General features: G+C 69.9%; 4 protein-coding genes across 4 annotated transcripts; 3 read left to right on the top strand and 1 right to left on the bottom strand.

The window, feature by feature from the left end:
• Positions 1-62: 62 nt before the first annotated feature.
• LOC138354590 (soluble scavenger receptor cysteine-rich domain-containing protein SSC5D-like) lies at positions 63-3582 on the top strand. The gene is made up of 3 exons (XM_069308964.1): positions 63-461; positions 2005-2373; positions 3409-3582. The coding sequence occupies exons 1-3, from the start codon at positions 63-65 to the stop codon at positions 3580-3582; spliced, it is 942 nt and encodes a 313-aa protein (XP_069165065.1).
• A 158-nt stretch (positions 3583-3740) lies between these two features.
• LOC138354589 (MAGE-like protein 2) lies at positions 3741-6945 on the top strand. The gene is made up of 3 exons (XM_069308963.1): positions 3741-4139; positions 5341-5727; positions 6820-6945. Exons 1-3 carry the CDS (start codon positions 3741-3743, stop codon positions 6943-6945), a joined length of 912 nt encoding a protein of 303 aa, XP_069165064.1.
• Positions 6946-6987: 42 nt separating this feature from the next.
• Positions 6988-8268, top strand: LOC138354588 (MAGE-like protein 2). The gene is made up of 2 exons (XM_069308962.1): positions 6988-7332; positions 8152-8268. The coding sequence occupies exons 1-2, from the start codon at positions 6988-6990 to the stop codon at positions 8266-8268; spliced, it is 462 nt and encodes a 153-aa protein (XP_069165063.1).
• A 117-nt stretch (positions 8269-8385) lies between these two features.
• On the bottom strand, positions 8386-8712 carry LOC138354587 (putative per-hexamer repeat protein 5). The gene has a single exon (XM_069308961.1). The coding sequence runs from the start codon at positions 8710-8712 to the stop codon at positions 8386-8388; it is 327 nt and encodes a 108-aa protein (XP_069165062.1).
• Positions 8713-16917: the final 8205 nt, after the last annotated feature.

Here is a 16917-nt window from a genome sequence, read left to right as displayed (position 1 = left end):
AGCCGGTGTTGGGGCCCTAGCAGGTGTTGGTGCCCCAGCCGGTGTTGGGGCCCCAGCCGGTGATGGTGCCCCAGCGGGTGTTAGTGCCCCAGCGGGTGATAGTGCCCCAGCAGGGGTTGGTGGCCCAGCGGATGTTGGTGCCCCAGCAGGTGTTAGTGCCCCAGCGGGTGTTAGTGCTCCAGCGGGTGTTAGTGCCCCAGCAGGTGTTAGTGCCCCAGCGGGTGTTGGTGCCCCAGCGGGTGTTGGTGCCCCAGCGGGTGATAGTGCCCCAGCAGGGGTTGGTGGCCCAGCGGATGTTGGTGCCCCAGCGGGTGTTGGTGCCCCAGCGGGTGTTGGTGCCCCAGCGGGTGTTAGTGCCCCAGCGGGTGTTGGTGTCCCTGCAGGTGTTAGTGCTCCAGCGGGTGTTAGTGCCCCAGCAGGGGTTGGTGCCCCAGCGGGTGTTGGTGCCCCAGCGGGTGTTGGTGCCCCAGCAGGGGTTGGTGCCCCAGCGGGGGTTGGTTCCACAGCGGGGGTTGGTGCCCCAGCGGGGGTTGGTGCCCCAGCAGGGGTTGGTGCCCCAGCGGGGGTTGGTGCCCCAGCGAGTGTTGGTGCCCCAGCGGGGGTTGGTGCCCCAGCGGGGGTTGGTGCCCCAGCGGGGGTTGGTGCCCCAGCGGGGGTTGGTGCCCCAGCGGGGGTTGGTGCCCCAGCGGGTGTTAGTGCCCCAGCGGGTGTTGGTGTCCCTGCAGGTGTTAGTGCTCCAGCGGGTGTTAGTGCCCCAGCAGGGGTTGGTGCCCCAGCAGGTGTTGGTGCCCCAGCGGGTGTTGGTGCCCCAGCAGGGGTTGATGCCCCAGCGGGGGTTGGTGCCCCAGCGGGGGTTGGTGCCCCAGCGGGGGTTGGTGCCCCAGCAGAGGTTGGTGCCCCAGCGGGGGTTGGTGCCCCAGCGAGTGTTGGTGCCCCAGCGGGGGTTGGTGCCCCAGCGGGGGTTGGTGCCCCAGCGGGGGTTGGTGCCCCAGCGGGGGTTGGTGCCCCAGCGGGGGTTGGTGCCCCAGCGGGTGTTGGTGGCCCAGCGGGGGTTGGTGCCCCAGCCGGTGTTGGTGCCCCAGCCGGTGTTGGTGCCCCAGCCGGGGCTGGTGCCCCAGCCAGTGTTGGTGCCCCAGCCGGTGTTGGTGCCCAAGCGAAGGTTGGTGCCCCAGCGAGGGTTGGTGCCTCAACCGGTGTTGGTGCCCAGGTGAGGGTTGGTGCCCCAGCAGGGGTTGGTGGCTCAGCGGGGGTTGGTGCCCCAGCGGGTGTTAGTGCCCCAGCGGGTGTTGGTGCCCCAGCGGGTGTTAGTGCCCCAGCGGGTGTTGGTGCCCCAGCGGGTGTTAGTGCCCCAGCCGGGGTTGGTGCCCCAGCGGGTGTTAGTGCCCCAGCGGGTGTTGGTGCCCCAGCGGGTGTTAGTGCCCCAGCGGGTGTTGGTGCCCCAGCGGGTGTTAGTGTCCCAGCGGGTGTTGCTGCCCCAGCCGTTGTTGGGGCCCCAGCCGGTGTTGGTGCCCCAGCGGGTGTAAGTGCCCCAGCGAGGGTTGGTTCCCCTTAGCGGGTGTTAGTGCCCCAGCGGATGTTGGGGCCCCAGCGGGTGTTGGTGCCCCAGCCGGTGTTGGTGCCCCAGCCGGTGTTGGTTCCCCTTAGCGGGTGTTGGTGCCCTAGCGGGTGTTGGTGCCCCAGCCGGTGTTGGTGCCCCAGCCGGTGTTGGTGCCCCAGCTGGTGTTGGTGCCCCAGCCGGTGTTGGGGCCCCAGCAGGTGTTGGTGCCCCAGCCGGTGTTGGTGCCCCAGCCGGTGTTAGTGCCCCAGCCGGTGTTAGTGCCCCAGCCGGGGTTGGTGCCCCAGCCGGTGTTGGTGCCCCAGCCGGTGTTGGTGCCCCAGCCGGTGTTGGTGCCCCAGCCGGTGTTAGTGCCCCAGCCGGTGTTAGTGCCCCAGCCGGGGTTGGTGCCCCAGCCAGTGTTGGTGCCCCAGCCGCTGTTAGTGCCCCAGCCGGTTTTGATGCCCCAGCCGGTGTTAGTGCCCCAGCCGGTGTTGGAGCCCCAGCCGGTGTTAGTGCCCCAGCCGGTGTTGGTGCCCCAGCCGGTGTTAGTGCCCCAGCCGGTGTTAGTGCCCCAGCCGGTGTTGGTGCCCCAGCCGGGGCTGGTGCCCCATCCGGTGTTGGTGCCCCAGCCGGTGTTAGTGCCCCAGCCGGTGTTGGTGCCCCAGCCGGTGTTAGTGCCCCAGCGGGTGTTGGTGCCCCAGCCGGTGTTGGTGCCCCATCCGGGGCTGGTGCCCCATCCGGTGTTGGTGCCCCAGCCGGTTTTGATGCCCCAGCCGGTGTTAGTGCCCGAGCCGGTGTTGGTGCCCCAGCCGGTGTTAGTGCCCCAGCAGGTGTTGGTGCCCCAGCCGGGGTTGGTGCCCCAGCCAGTGTTGGTGCCCCAGCAGGTGTTGGTGCCCCAGCCGGTGTTGGTGCCCCAGCCGGGGTTGGTGCCCCAGCCGGTGTTGGTGCCCCAGCCGGGGTTGGTGCCCCAGCCAGGGTTGGTGCCCCAGCCGGGGTTGGTGCCCCAGCGGGGGTTAGTGCACCAGCCGGGGTTGGTGCCCCAGCCGGTGTTGTGCCCCAGCGGGTGTTAGTGCCCCAGCCGGGGTTGGTGCCCCAGCCGGGGTTGGTGCCCCAGCCAATGTTGGTGCCCCAGCCGGGGTTGGTGCCCCAGCCGGGGTTGGTGCCCCAGCCGGGGTTGGTGCCCCAGCGGGGGTTGGTGCCCCAGCGAGGGTTAGTGCCCCAGCGGGGGTTGGTGCCCCAGCGGGAGTTCTTGCCCCAGCGGGCGTTGGTGCCCCTGCGAGGGTTGGTGCCCCAGCGGGTGTTGGTGCCCCAGCGAGGGTTGGTGCCCCAGCGAGAGTTGGTGCCCCAGCGGGGGTTCGTGCCCCAGCGAGGGTTGGTGCCCCAGCGGGGGTTGGTGCCCCCAGTGGGTGTTGGTGCCCTAGCCGGTGTTGGTGCCCCAGCCTGTCTTGGTGCACCAGCCGGTGTTGGTGCCCCAGCCGGTGTTGGTGCCCCAGCAGGGGTTGGTGCCCCAGCTGGTGTTGGTGCCCCAGCCTGTCTTGGTGCACCAGCCGGTGTTGGTGCCCCAGCCGGTGTTGGTGCCCCAGCAGGGGTTGGTGCCCCAGCTGGTGTTGGTGCCCCAGCAGGGGTTGGTGCCCTAGCCGGGATTGGTGCCCCAGTGAGGGTTGGTGCCCCAGCAGGGGTTGGTGCCCAAGCAGGGGTTGGTGCCCCAGCCGGTGTTGGTGCCCCAGTGAGGGTTGGTGCCCCAGCAGGGGTTGGTGCCCCAGCAGGGGTTGGTGCCCCAGCGGGTGTTAGTGCCCTAGCCGGGGTTGGTGCCCCAGCGGGTGTTGGTGCCCCAGCGGGTGTTAGTGCCCCAGCGGGTGTTGGTGCCCCAGCGGGTGTTAGTATCCCAGCGGGTGTTGGTGCCCCAGCGGGTGTTAGTACCCCAGCGGGTGTTAGTGCCCCAGCCGGTGTTGGGGCCCCAGCCGGTGTTGGGGCCCAAGCCGGTGTTGGTGCCCCAGCGGGTGTTAATGCCCCAGCGAGGATTGGTTCCCCTTAGCGGGTGTTAGTGCCCCAGCGGGTGTTGGTGCCCCAGCCGGTGTTGGGACCCCAGCCGGTGTTGGTGCCCCAGCCGGTGTTGGTGCCCCAGCTGGTGTTGGTGCCCCAGCCGGTGTTGGGGCCCTAGCAGGTGTTGGTGCCCCAGCCGGTGTTGGGGCCCCAGCCGGTGATGGTGCCCCAGCGGGTGTTAGTGCCCCAGCGGGTGATAGTGCCCCAGCAGGGGTTGGTGGCCCAGCGGATGTTGGTGCCCCAGCAGGTGTTAGTGCCCCAGCGGGTGTTAGTGCTCCAGCGGGTGTTAGTGCCCCAGCAGGTGTTAGTGCCCCAGCGGGTGTTGGTGCCCCAGCGGGTGTTGGTGCCCCAGCGGGTGATAGTGCCCCAGCAGGGGTTGGTGGCCCAGCGGATGTTGGTGCCCCAGCGGGTGTTGGTGCCCCAGCGGGTGTTGGTGCCCCAGCGGGTGTTAGTGCCCCAGCGGGTGTTGGTGTCCCTGCAGGTGTTAGTGCTCCAGCGGGTGTTAGTGCCCCAGCAGGGGTTGGTGCCCCAGCGGGTGTTGGTGCCCCAGCGGGTGTTGGTGCCCCAGCAGGGGTTGGTGCCCCAGCGGGGGTTGGTTCCACAGCGGGGGTTGGTGCCCCAGCGGGGGTTGGTGCCCCAGCAGGGGTTGGTGCCCCAGCGGGGGTTGGTGCCCCAGCGAGTGTTGGTGCCCCAGCGGGGGTTGGTGCCCCAGCGGGGGTTGGTGCCCCAGCGGGGGTTGGTGCCCCAGCGGGGGTTGGTGCCCCAGCGGGGGTTGGTGCCCCAGCGGGTGTTAGTGCCCCAGCGGGTGTTGGTGTCCCTGCAGGTGTTAGTGCTCCAGCGGGTGTTAGTGCCCCAGCAGGGGTTGGTGCCCCAGCAGGTGTTGGTGCCCCAGCGGGTGTTGGTGCCCCAGCAGGGGTTGATGCCCCAGCGGGGGTTGGTGCCCCAGCGGGGGTTGGTGCCCCAGCGGGGGTTGGTGCCCCAGCAGAGGTTGGTGCCCCAGCGGGGGTTGGTGCCCCAGCGAGTGTTGGTGCCCCAGCGGGGGTTGGTGCCCCAGCGGGGGTTGGTGCCCCAGCGGGGGTTGGTGCCCCAGCGGGGGTTGGTGCCCCAGCGGGGGTTGGTGCCCCAGCGGGTGTTGGTGGCCCAGCGGGGGTTGGTGCCCCAGCCGGTGTTGGTGCCCCAGCCGGTGTTGGTGCCCCAGCCGGGGTTGGTGCCCCAGCCAGTGTTGGTGCCCCAGCCGGTGTTGGTGCCCAAGCGAAGGTTGGTGCCCCAGCGAGGGTTGGTGCCTCAACCGGTGTTGGTGCCCAGGTGAGGGTTGGTGCCCCAGCAGGGGTTGGTGGCTCAGCGGGGGTTGGTGCCCCAGCGGGTGTTAGTGCCCCAGCGGGTGTTGGTGCCCCAGCGGGTGTTAGTGCCCCAGCGGGTGTTGGTGCCCCAGCGGGTGTTAGTGCCCCAGCCGGGGTTGGTGCCCCAGCGGGTGTTAGTGCCCCAGCGGGTGTTGGTGCCCCAGCGGGTGTTAGTGCCCCAGCGGGTGTTGGTGCCCCAGCGGGTGTTAGTGTCCCAGCGGGTGTTGCTGCCCCAGCCGGTGTTGGGGCCCCAGCCGGTGTTGGTGCCCCAGCGGGTGTAAGTGCCCCAGCGAGGGTTGGTTCCCCTTAGCGGGTGTTAGTGCCCCAGCGGATGTTGGGGCCCCAGCGGGTGTTGGTGCCCCAGCCGGTGTTGGTGCCCCAGCCGGTGTTGGTTCCCCTTAGCGGGTGTTGGTGCCCTAGCGGGTGTTGGTGCCCCAGCCGGTGTTGGTGCCCCAGCCGGTGTTGGTGCCCCAGCTGGTGTTGGTGCCCCAGCCGGTGTTGGGGCCCCAGCAGGTGTTGGTGCCCCAGCCGGTGTTGGGGCCCCAGGCGGTGTTGGTGCCCCAGCGGGTGTTAGTGCCCCAGCGGGTGATAGTGCCCCAGCAGGAGTTGGTGCCCCAGCGGGTGTTGGTGCCCCAGCGGGTGTTGGTGCCCCAGCGGGTCTTAGTGCCCAAGCGGGTGTTGGTGCCCCAGCGGGTGTTAGTTCCCCAGCGGGTGTTGGTGACCATGCAGGTGTTAGTTCCCCAGCGAGTGTTAGTGCCCCAGCGAGGGTTGGTGCCCCAGCGGGTGTTGGTGCCCCAGCGGGTGTTGGTGCCCCAGCGGGTGTTGGTGCCCCAGCGGGTGTTGGTGCCCCAGCGGGTGTTGGTGCCCCAGCGGGTGTTGGTGCCTCAGCGGGTGTTAGTGCCCCAGCGGGTGTTGGTGCCCCAGCGGGTGCTAGTGCCCCAGCGGGTGTTAGTGCACCAGTGGGTGTTGGTGCCCCAGCGGGTGTTGGTGCCCCAGCGGGTGTTAGTACCCCAGCGGGTGTTAGTGCCCCAGCGGGTGTTGGTGCCCCAGCGGGTGTAGGTGCCCCAGCGAGGGTTGGTGCCCCAGCGAGAGTTGGTGCCCCAGCGGGGGTTCGTGCCCCAGCGAGGGTTGGTGCCCCAGCGGGGGTTGGTGCCCCCAGTGGGTGTTGGTGCCCTAGCCGGTGTTGGTGCCCCAGCCTGTCTTGGTGCACCAGCCGGTGTTGGTGCCCCAGCCGGTGTTGGTGCCCCAGCAGGGGTTGGTGCCCCAGCTGGTGTTGGTGCCCCATCCGGTGTTGGTGCCCAAGCGAGGGTTGGTGCCCCAGCGAGGGTAGGTGCCCCAGCCGGTGTTGGTGCCCCAGTGAGGGTTGGTGCCCCAGCAGGGGTTGGTGCCCCAGCGGGTGTTGGTGCCCCAGCGGGTGTTAGTGCCCTAGCCGGGATTGGTGCCCCAGCAGGAGTTGGTGCCCCAGCCGGTGTTGGTGCCCCAGTGAGGGTTGGTGCCCCAGCAGGGGTTGGTGCCCAAGCAGGGGTTGGTGCCCCAGCCGGTGTTGGTGCCCCAGTGAGGGTTGGTGCCCCAGCAGGGGTTGGTGCCCCAGCAGGGGTTGGTGCCCCAGCGGGTGTTAGTGCCCTAGCCGGGGTTGGTGCCCCAGCGGGTGTTGGTGCCCCAGCGGGTGTTAGTGCCCTAGCCGGGGTTGGTGCCCCAGCGGGTGTTAGTGCCCCAGCGGGTGTTGGTGCCCCAGCGGGTGTTAGTATCCCAGCGGGTGTTGGTGCCCCAGCGCGTGTTAGTACCCCAGCGGGTGTTAGTGCCCCAGCCGGTGTTGGGGCCCCAGCCGGTGTTGGGGCCCAAGCCGGTGTTGGTGCCCCAGCGGGTGTTAATGCCCCAGCGAGGATTGGTTCCCCTTAGCGGGTGTTAGTGCCCCAGCGGGTGTTGGTGCCCCAGCCGGTGTTGGGACCCCAGCCGGTGTTGGTGCCCCAGCCGGTGTTGGTGCCCCAGCTGGTGTTGGTGCCCCAGCCGGTGTTGGGGCCCTAGCAGGTGTTGGTGCCCCAGCCGGTGTTGGGGCCCCAGCCGGTGATGGTGCCCCAGCGGGTGTTAGTGCCCCAGCGGGTGATAGTGCCCCAGCAGGGGTTGGTGGCCCAGCGGATGTTGGTGCCCCAGCAGGTGTTAGTGCCCCAGCGGGTGTTGGTGCCCCAGCGGGTGTTGGTGCCCCAGCGGGTGTTAGTGCCCCAGCGGGTGTTGGTGTCCCTGCAGGTGTTAGTGCCCCAGCGGGTGTTGGTGCCCCAGCGGGTGTTGGTGCCCCAGCGGGTGTTAGTGCCCCAGCGGGTGTTGGTGTCCCTGCAGGTGTTAGTGCTCCAGCGGGTGTTAGTGCCCCAGCAGGGGTTGGTGCCCCAGCGGGTGTTGGTGCCCCAGCGGGTGTTGGTGCCCCAGCAGGGGTTGGTGCCCCAGCGGGGGTTGGTGCCCCAGCGGGGGTTGGTGCCCCAGCGGGGGTTGGTGCACCAGCGGGGGTTGGTGCCCCAGCGGGGGTTAGTGCCACAGCGGGTGTTGGTGTCCCTGCAGGTGTTAGTGCTCCAGCGGGTGTTAGTGCCCCAGCAGGGGTTGGTGCCCCAGCGGGTGTTGGTGCCCCAGCGGGTGTTGGTGCCCCAGCAGGGGTTGATGTTCCAGCGGGGGTTGGTGCCCCAGCGGGGGTTGGTGCCCCAGCGGGGGTTGGTGCCCCAGCAGGGGTTGGTGCCCCAGCGGGGGTTGGTGCCCCAGCGAGTGTTGGTGCCCCAGCGGGGGTTGGTGCCCCAGCGGGGGTTGGTGCCCCAGCGGGGGTTGGTGCCCCAGCGGGGGTTGGTGCCCCAGCGGGGGTTGGTGCCCCAGCGGGTGTTGGTGGCCCAGCGGGGGTTGGTGCCCCAGCCGGTGTTGGTGCCCCAGCCGGTGTTGGTGCCCCAGCCGGGGTTGGTGCCCCAGCCAGTGTTGGTGCCCCAGCCGGTGTTGGTGCCCAAGCGAAGGTTGGTGCCCCAGCGAGGGTTGGTGCCTCAACCGGTGTTGGTGCCCAGGAGAGGGTTGGTGCCCCAGCAGGGGTTGGTGGCTCAGCGGGGGTTGGTGCCCCAGCGGGTGTTAGTGCCCCAGCGGGTGTTGGTGCCCCAGCGGGTGTTAGTGCCCCAGCGGGTGTTGGTGCCCCAGCGGGTGTTAGTGCCCCAGCCGGGGTTGGTGCCCCAGCGGGTGTTAGTGCCCCAGCGGGTGTTGGTGCCCCAGCGGGTGTTAGTGCCTCAGCGGGTGTTGGTGCCCCAGCGGGTGTTAGTGTCCCAGCGGGTGTTGCTGCCCCAGCCGGTGTTGGGGCCCCAGCCGGTGTTGGTGCCCCAGCGGGTGTAAGTGCCCCAGCGAGGGTTGGTTCCCCTTAGCGGGTGTTAGTGCCCCAGCGGATGTTGGAGCCCCAGCGGGTGTTGGTGCCCCAGCCGGTGTTGGTGCCCCAGCCGGTGTTGGTTCCCCTTAGCGGGTGTTGGTGCCCCAGCGGGTGTTGGTGCCCCAGCCGTTGTTGGTGCCCCAGCCGGTGTTGGTGCCCCAGCTGGTGTTGGTGCCCCAGCCGGTGTTGGGGCCCCAGCAGGTGTTGGTGCCCCAGCCGGTGTTGGGGCCCCAGGCGGTGTTGGTGCCCCAGCGGGTGTTAGTGCCCCAGCGGGTGATAGTGCCCCAGCAGGAGTTGGTGCCCCAGCGGGTGTTGGTGCCCCAGCGGGTGTTGGTGCCCCAGCGGGTGTTAGTGCCCAAGCGGGTGTTGGTGCCCCAGCGGGTGTTAGTTCCCCAGCGGGTGTTGGTGACCATGCAGGTGTTAGTTCCCCAGCGAGTGTTAGTGCCCCAGCGAGGGTTGGTGCCCCAGCGGGTGTTGGTGCCCCAGCGGGTGTTGGTGCCCCAGCGGGTGTTGGTGCCCCAGCGGGTGTTGGTGCCCCAGCGGGTGTTGGTGCCGCAGCGGGTGTTGGTGCCTCAGCGGGTGTTAGTGCCCCAGCGGGTGTTGGTGCCCCAGCGGGTGCTAGTGCCCCAGCGGGTGTTAGTGCACCAGTGGGTGTTGGTGCCCCAGCGGGTGTTGGTGCCCCAGCGGGTGTTAGTACCCCAGCGGGTGTTAGTGCCCCAGCGGGTGTTGGTGCCCCAGCGGGTGTAGGTGCCCCAGCGAGGGTTGGTGCCCCAGCGAGAGTTGGTGCCCCAGCGGGGGTTCGTGCCCCAGCGAGGGTTGGTGCCCCAGCGGGGGTTGGTGCCCCCAGTGGGTGTTGGTGCCCTAGCCGGTGTTGGTGCCCCAGCCTGTCTTGGTGCACCAGCCGGTGTTGGTGCCCCAGCCGGTGTTGGTGCCCCAGCAGGGGTTGGTGCCCCAGCTGGTGTTGGTGCCCCATCCGGTGTTGGTGCCCAAGCGAGGGTTGGTGCCCCAGCGAGGGTAGGTGCCCCAGCCGGTGTTGGTGCCCCAGTGAGGGTTGGTGCCCCAGCAGGGGTTGGTGCCCCAGCGGGTGTTGGTGCCCCAGCGGGTGTTAGTGCCCTAGCCGGGATTGGTGCCCCAGCAGGAGTTGGTGCCCCAGCCGGTGTTGGTGCCCCAGTGAGGGTTGGTGCCCCAGCAGGGGTTGGTGCCCAAGCAGGGGTTGGTGCCCCAGCCGGTGTTGGTGCCCCAGTGAGGGTTGGTGCCCCAGCAGGGGTTGGTGCCCCAGCAGGGGTTGGTGCCCCAGCGGGTGTTAGTGCCCTAGCCGGGGTTGGTGCCCCAGCGGGTGTTGGTGCCCCAGCGGGTGTTAGTGCCCTAGCCGGGGTTGGTGCCCCAGCGGGTGTTAGTGCCCCAGCGGGTGTTGGTGCCCCAGCGGGTGTTAGTATCCCAGCGGGTGTTGGTGCCCCAGCGGGTGTTAGTACCCCAGCGGGTGTTAGTGCCCCAGCCGGTGTTGGGGCCCCAGCCGGTGTTGGGGCCCAAGCCGGTGTTGGTGCCCCAGCGGGTGTTAATGCCCCAGCGAGGATTGGTTCCCCTTAGCGGGAGTTGGTGCCCCAGCGGGTGTTGGTGCCACAGCGGGTGTTAGTGCCCCAGCGGGTGTTGGTGCCCCAGCGGGTGTTAGCGCCCCAGGGAGGGTTGGTGCCCCAGCGGGTGTTGGTGTCCCAGCGGGTGTTGGTGGCACAGCGTGGGTTGGTGCCCCAGCGGGTGTTAGTGCCCCAGCGGGTGTTAGTGTCCCAGCGGGTGTTAGTGCCCCTGCGGGTGTTGGTGCCCCAGCGGGTGTTAGTGCCCCAGCGGGTGTTAGTGCCCCAGCGGGTGTTAGTGCCCCAGCGGGTGTTGGTGCCCCAGCGGGGGTTGGTGCCCCAGCGGGTGCTAGTGCCCCAGCGGGTGTTAGTGCCCCAGCGGGTGTTGGTGCCCCAGCGGGTGTTAGTGCCCCAGTGGGTGTTGGTGCCCCAGCGGGGGTTGGTGCCCCAGCGGGTGTTAGTGCCCCAGCGGGTGTTAGTGCTCCTGCGGGTGTTGGTGCCCCAGCGAGGGTTGGTGCCCCAGCGGGTGTTAGTGCCCCAGCGGGTGTTAGTGCCCCAGCGGGTGTTGGTGCCCTAGCGGGTGTTAGTGCCCCAGCGGGTGTTGGTGCCCCAGCGGGGGTTGTTGCCCCAGCGGGTGTTAGTGCCCCAGCGGGTGTTAGTGCTCCAGCGGGTGTTGGTGCCCCAGCGGGTGTTAGTGCCCCAGCGAGGGTTGGTGCCCCAGCGGGTGTTAGTGCCCCAGCGGGGGTTGGTGCCCCAGCGGGTGTTAGTGCCCCAGCGGGTGTTAGTGCCCCAGCGGGTGTTAGTGCCCCAGCGGGTGTTAGTGCCCCAGCGGGTGTTGGTGCCCCAGCGGGGGTTGGTGCCCCAGCGGGTGTTAGTGCCCCAGCGGGTGTTAGTGCCCCAGCGGGTGTTAGTGCCCCAGCGGGTGTTGGTGCCCCAGCGGGGGTTGGTGCCCCAGCGGGTGTTGGTGTCCCAGCGGGTGTTAGTGCCCCCGCGGGTGTTAGTGCCCCAGCGGGTGTTGGTGCCCCAGCGGGTGTTGGTGCCCCAGCGGGTGTTGGTGCCACAGCGGGAGTTGGTGCCCCAGCGGGGGTTGTTGCCCCAGCGGGTGTTAGTGCCCCAGCGGGTGTTAGTGCTCCAGCGGGTGTTGGTGCCCCAGCGGGTGTTAGTGCCCCAGCGGGGGTTGGTGCCCCAGCGGGTGTTAGTGCCCCAGCGGGGGTTGGTGCCCCAGCGGGTGTTAGTGCCCCAGCGGGTGTTAGTGCCCCAGCGGGTGTTAGTGCCCCAGCGGGTGTTAGTGCCCCAGCGGGTGTTGGTCCCCCAGCGGGGGTTGGTGCCCCAGCGGGTGTTAGTGCCCCAGCGGGTGTTAGTGCCCCAGCGGGTGTTAGTGCCCCAGCGGGTGTTGGTGCCCCAGCGGGGGTTGGTGCCCCAGCGGGTGTTGGTGTCCCAGCGGGTGTTAGTGCCCCCGCGGGTGTTAGTGCCCCAGCGGGTGTTGGTGCCCCAGCGGGTGTTGGTGCCCCAGCGGGTGTTGGTGCCACAGCGGGATTTGGTGCCCCAGCGGGGGTTGGTGCCCCAGCGGGTGTTAGTGCCCCAGCGAGAGTTGGTGCCCCAGCGGGTGTTAGTGCCCCAGCGAAGGTTGGTGCCCCAGCGGGGGTTGGTGCCCCAGCGGGGGTTGGTTCCCCAGCGGGGGTTGGTGCCCCAGCGGGGGTTGGTGCCCCAGCGGGGGTTGGTGCCCCAGCGAGAGTCGGTGCCCCAGCGGGGGTTGGTGCCCCAGCGGGGGTTGGTGCCCCAGCGGGGGTTGGTGCCCCAGCGGGGGTTGGTGCCCCAGCGGGTGTTGGTGCCCCAGCGGGTGTTAGTGCCCCAGCGGGAGTTGGTGCCCCAGCGGGGGTCGGTGCCCCAGCAGGGGTTGGTGCCCCAGCAGGGGTTGGTGCCCCAGCGAGTGTTGGTGCCCCAGCGGGTGTTAGTGCCCCAGCGGGTGTTGGTGCCCCAGCGGGTGTTACTGCCCCAGCGTGTGTTAGTGCCCCAGCAGGGGTTGGTGCCCCAGCGGGGGTTGGTGCCCCAGTGGGTGTTAGTGCCCCAGCAGGGGTTGGTGCCCCAGTGGGTGTTAGTGCCCCAGCGGGGGTTGGTGCCCCAGCAGGGGTTGGTGCCCCAGCGAGGGTTGGTGCCCCAGCGGGGGTTGGTGCCCCAGCGGGTGTTAGTGCCCCAGCGAGAGTTGGTGCCCCAGCGGGTGTTAGTGCCCCAGCGAGAGTTGGTGCCCCAGCGGGGGTTGGTGCCCCAGCGGGGGTTGGTGCCCCAGCGGGTGTTAGTGCCACAGCAGGGGTTGGTGCCCCACCGGGTGTTGGTGTCCCAGCGGGTGTTAGTGCCCCAGCGGGTGTTAGTGCCCCAGCAGGGGTTGGTGCCCCAGCGGGTGTTGGTGCCCCAGCGGGGGTTGGTGCCCCAGCGGGTGTTAGTGCCCCAGCGGGTGTTAGTGCCCAAGCGGGTGTTAGTGCCCCAGCGGGTGTTGGTGCCCCAGCGGGGGATGGTGCCCCAGCGGGTGTTGGTGTCCCAGCGGGTGTTAGTGCCCCCGCGGGTGTTAGTGCCCCAGCGGGTGTTGGTGCCCCAGCGGGTGTTGGTGCCACAGCGGGAGTTGGTGCCCCAGCGGGGGTTGGTGCCCCAGCGGGTGTTAGTGCCCCAGCGAGTGTTGGTGCCCCAGCGGGTGTTAGTGCCCCAGCGAGGGTTGGTGCCCCAGCGGGGGTTGGTGCCCCAGCGGGGGTTGGATCCCCAGCGGGGGTTGGTGCCCCAGCGGGGGTTGGTGCCCCAGCGGGGGTTGGTGCCCCAGCGAGAGTCGGTGCCCCAGCGGGGGTTGGTGCCCCAGCGAGGGTTGGTGCCCCAGCGGGGGTTGGTGCCCCAGCGGGTGTTGGTGCCCCAGCGGGTGTTAGTGCCCCAGCGGGAGTTGGTGCCCCAGCGGGGGTTGGTGCCCCAGCAGGGGTTGGTGCCCCAGCAGGGGTTGGTGCCCCAGCGAGTGTTGGTGCCCCAGCGGGTGTTAGTGCCCCAGCGGGTGTTGGTGCCCCAGCAGGGGTTGGTGCCCCAGCGGGGGTTGGTGCCCCAGTGGGTGTTAGTGCCCCAGCGGGGGTTGGTGCCCCAGTGGGTGTTAGTGCCCCAGCGGGGGTTGGTGCCCCAGTGGGTGTTAGTGCCCCAGCGGGGGTTGGTGCCCCAGCAGGGGTTGGTGCCCCAGCGAGGGTTGGTGCCCCAGCGGGGGTTGGTGCCCCAGCGGGTGTTAGTTCCCCAGGGAGAGTTGGTGCCCCAGCGGGTGTTAGTGCCCCAGCGAGAGTTGGTGCCCCAGCGGGGGTTGGTGCCCCAGCGGGGGTTGGTGCCCCAGCGGGTGTTAGTGCCCCAGCAGGGGTTGGTGCCCCAGCGGGTGTTGGTGTCCCAGCGGGTGTTAGTGCCCCAGCGGGTGTTAGTGCCCCAGCAGGGGTTGTTGCCCCAGCGGGTGTTAGTGCCCCAGCGGGGGTTGTTGCCCCAGCGGGTGTTAGTGCCCCAGCGAGGGTTGGTGCCCCAGCGGGTGTTAGTGCCCCAGCGGGGGTTGGTGCCCCAGCGGGTGTTAGTGCCCCAGCGGGTGTTAGTGCCCCAGCGGGTGTTAGTGCCCCAGCGGGTGTTAGTGCCCCAGCGGGTGTTGGTGCCCCAGCGGGGGTTGGTGCCCCAGCGGGTGTTAGTGCCCCAGCGGGTGTTAGTGCCCCAGCAGGGGTTGGTGCCCCAGCGGGGGTTGGTGCCCCAGTGGGTGTTAGTGCCCCAGCGGGGGTTGGTGCCCCAGTGGGTGTTAGTGCCCCAGCGGGGGTTGGTGCCCCAGCAGGGGTTGGTGCCCCAGCGAGGGTTGGTGCCCCAGCGGGGGTTGGTGCCCCAGCGGGTGTTAGTTCCCCAGGGAGAGTTGGTGCCCCAGCGGGTGTTAGTGCCCCAGCGAGAGTTGGTGCCCCAGCGGGGGTTGGTGCCCCAGCGGGGGTTGGTGCCCCAGCGGGTGTTAGTGCCCCAGCAGGGGTTGGTGCCCCAGCGGGTGTTGGTGTCCCAGCGGGTGTTAGTGCCCCAGTGGGTGTTAGTGCCCCAGCAGGGGTTGTTGCCCCAGCGGGTGTTAGTGCCCCAGCGGGGGTTGTTGCCCCAGCGGGTGTTAGTGCCCCAGCGAGGGTTGGTGCCCCAGCGGGTGTTAGTGCTCCAGCGGGTGTTGGTGCCCCAGCGGGTGTTAGTGCCCCAGCGGGTGTTAGTGCCCCAGCGGGTGTTAGTGCCCCCGCGGGTGTTAGTGCTTCAGCGGGTGTTAGTGCTCCAGCAGGGGTTGTTGCCCCAGCGAGGGTTGGTGCCCCAGCGCGTGTTAGTGCTCCAGCGGGTGTTGGTGCCCCAGCGGGTGTTAGTGCCCCAGCGAGGGTTGGTGCCCCAGCGGGTGTTAGTGCCCCAGCGGGGGTTGGTGCCCCAGCGGGTGTTAGTGCCCCAGCGGGTGTTAGTGCTTCAGCTGGTGTTGGTGCCCCAGCGGGTGTTAGTGCTCCAGCGGGTGTTGGTGCCCCAGCGGGTGTTAGTGCCCCAGCGAGGGTTGGTGCCCCAGCGGGTGTTAGTGCCCCAGCGGGGGTTGGTGCCCCAGCGGGTGTTAGTGCCCCAGCGGGTGTTAGTGCCCCAGCGGGTGTTAGTGCCCCAGCGGGTGTTAGTGCTTCAGCGGGTGTTGGTGCCCCAGCTGGGGTTGGTGCCCCAGCGGGTGTTAGTGCCCCAGCGGGTGTTAGTGCCCAAGCGGGTGTTAGTGCCCCAGCGGGTGTTGGTGCCCCAGCGGGGGTTGGTGCCCCAGCGGGTGTTGGTGTCCCAGCGGGTGTTAGTGCCCCCGCGGGTGTTAGTGCCCCAGCGGGTGTTGGTGCCCCAGCGGGTGTTGGTGCCCCAGCGGGAGTTGGTGCCCCAGCGGGTGTTAGTGCCCCAGCGAGAGTTGGTGCCCCAGCGGGGGTTGGTGCCCCAGCGAGGGTTGGTGCCCCAGCGAGGGTTGGTGCCCCAGCGGGGGTTGGTGCCCCAGCGGGGGTTGGTGCCCCAGCGAGAGTCGGTGCCCCAGCGGGGGTTGGTGCCCCAGCGAGGGTTGGTGCCCCAGCGGGGGTTGGTGCCCCAGCGGGTGTTGGTGCCCCAGCGGGTCTTAGTGCCCCAGCGGGAGTTGGTGCCCCAGCGGGGATTGGTGCCCCAGCAGGGGTTCGTGCCCCAGCAGGGGTTGGTGCCCCAGCGAGTGTTGGTGCCCCAGCGGGTGTTAGTGCCCCAGCGGGTGTTGGTGCCCCAGCGGGTGTTAGTGCCCCAGCGGGTGTTAGTGCCCCAGCAGGGGTTGGTGCCCCAGCGGGGGTTGGTGCCCCAGTGGGTGTTAGTGCCCCAGCGGGGGTTGGTGCCCCAGCAGGGGTTGGTGCCCCAGCGAGGGTTGGTGCCCCAGCGGGGGTTGGTGCCCCAGCGGGTGTTAGTGCCCCAGCGAGAGTTGGTGCCCCAGCGGGTGTTAGTGCCCCACCGAGAGTTGGTGCCCCAGCGAGGGTTGGTGCCCCAGCGGGGGTTGGTGCCCCAGCGGGTGTTAGTGCCCCAGCAGGGGTTGGTGCCCCAGCGGGTGTTGGTGTCCCAGCGGGTGTTAGTGCCCCAGCGGGTGTTAGTGACCCAGCAGGGGTTGGTGCCCCAGCGGGTGTTAGTGCCCCAGCGGGTGTTGGTGCTCCAGCGGGTGTTAGTGCCCCAGCGGGTGTTAGTGCCCCAGCGGGTGTTAGTGCCCCAGCGGGTGTTGGTGCCCTAGCGGGTGTTAGTGCCCCAGCGGGTGTTAGTGCCCCAGCGGGTGTTGGTGCCCCAGCGGGTGTTAGTGCCCCAGCGGGTGTTAGTGCCCCAGCGGGTGTTAGTGCCCTAGCGGGTGTTAGTGCCCCAGCGGGTGTTAGTGCCCCAGCGGGTGTTGGTGCCCCAGCGGGGGTTCGTGCCCCAGCGGGTGTTAGTGCCCCAGCGGGTGTTAGTGCCCCAGCGGGTGTTAGTGCCCCAGCGGGTGTTAGTGCCCCAGCGGGTGTTGGTGCCCCAGCGGGGGTTGGTGCCCCAGCGGGTGTTAGTGCCCCAGCGGGTGTTAGTGCCCCAGCGGGTGTTAGTGCCCCAGCGGGTGTTAGTGCTCCAGCGGGTGTTGGTGCCCCAGCGGGGGTTGGTGCCCCAGCGGGTGTTAGTGCCCCAGCGGGTGTTAGTGCCCCAGCGGGGGTTGGTGCCCCAGCGGGTGTTAGTGCCCCAGCGGGTGTTAGTGCCCAAGCGGGTGTTGGTGCCCCAGCAGGGGTTGGTGCCCCAGCGGGTGTTAGTGCCCCAGCGGGTGTTAGTGCCCCAGCGGGTGTTAGTGCCCCAGCGGGTGTTGGTGCGTCAGCGGGTGTTGGTGCCCCAGCGGGTGTTGGTGCCCCAGCGGGTGTTGGTGCCCCAGCGGGTGTTGGTGCCCCAGCGGGTGTTGGTGTCCCAGCGGGTGTTAGTGCCCCAGCGAGGGTTGGTGCCCCAGCGGGGGTTGGTGCCCCAGCGGGGGTTGGTGCCCCAGCGAGGGTTGGTGCCCCAGCGGGTGTTAGTGCCCCAGCGGGTGTTGGTGCCCCAGCAGGGGTTGGTGCCCCAGCAGGTGTTAGTGCCCCAGCGGGTGTTAGTGCCCAGCGGGTGTTGGTGCCCCAGCGGGTGTTGGTGCCCCAGCGGGTGTTGGTGCCCCAGCGGGTGTTAGTGCCCCAGCGGGTGTTGGTGCCCCAGCGGGTGTTGGTGCCCCAGCGGGTGTTGGTGCCCCAGCGGGTGTTGGTGTCCCAGCGGGTGTTAGTGCCCCAGCGGGTGTTAGTGCCCCAGCGGGTGTTGGTGCCCCAGCGGGTGTTGGTGCCCCTGCGGGTGTTGGTGCCCCAGCGGGTGTTGGTGCCCCAGCGGGTGTTGGTGCCCCAGCGGGTGTTGGTGTCCCAGCGGGTGTTAGTGCCCCAGCGAGGGTTGGTGCCCCAGCGAGGGTTGGTGTCCCAGCGGGTGTTGGTGTCCCAGCGGGTGTTAGTGCCCCAGCGAGGGATGGTGCCCCAGCGAGGGTTGGTGTCCCAGCGGGTGTTAGTGCCCCAGCGGGGGTTGGTG

The sequence above is a fragment of the Procambarus clarkii genome, chromosome 63, assembly GCF_040958095.1.
Source record: "Procambarus clarkii isolate CNS0578487 chromosome 63, FALCON_Pclarkii_2.0, whole genome shotgun sequence".
Taxonomy (NCBI): domain Eukaryota; kingdom Metazoa; phylum Arthropoda; class Malacostraca; order Decapoda; family Cambaridae; genus Procambarus; species Procambarus clarkii.
This window is presented reverse-complemented; position numbering and strand designations above follow the sequence as displayed.

Bases quoted from the DNA above. Each gene is read 5' to 3' on its own strand.
- LOC138354590 (XM_069308964.1), top strand. From the start codon at position 63: ATGGTGCCCCAGCGGGTGTTAGTGCCCCAGCGGGTGATAGTGCCCCAG. The intron at 462-2,004 runs GTGCCCCAGCAG...TTGATGCCCCAG, and splicing joins TGGTGCCCCAGCGGGTGTTG to CCGGTGTTAGTGCCCCAGCC. The intron at 2,374-3,408 runs GTGCCCCAGCCG...TTGGTGCCCCAG, and splicing joins TAGTGCCCCAGCAGGTGTTG to CGGGTGTTAGTATCCCAGCG.
- LOC138354589 (XM_069308963.1), top strand. From the start codon at position 3,741: ATGGTGCCCCAGCGGGTGTTAGTGCCCCAGCGGGTGATAGTGCCCCAG. The intron at 4,140-5,340 runs GTGCCCCAGCAG...TTGGTGCCCTAG, and splicing joins TGGTGCCCCAGCGGGTGTTG to CGGGTGTTGGTGCCCCAGCC. The intron at 5,728-6,819 runs GTGCCCCAGCGG...GGTTCCCCTTAG, and splicing joins TGGTGCCCCAGCGGGTGTTG to CGGGTGTTAGTGCCCCAGCG.
- LOC138354588 (XM_069308962.1), top strand. From the start codon at position 6,988: ATGGTGCCCCAGCGGGTGTTAGTGCCCCAGCGGGTGATAGTGCCCCAG. The intron at 7,333-8,151 runs GTGCCCCAGCAG...TTGGTGCCCCAG, and splicing joins TGGTGCCCCAGCGGGTGTTG to CGGGTGTTAGTGCCTCAGCG.
- LOC138354587 (XM_069308961.1), bottom strand. From the start codon at position 8,712: ATGGTCACCAACACCCGCTGGGGAACTAACACCCGCTGGGGCACCAAC.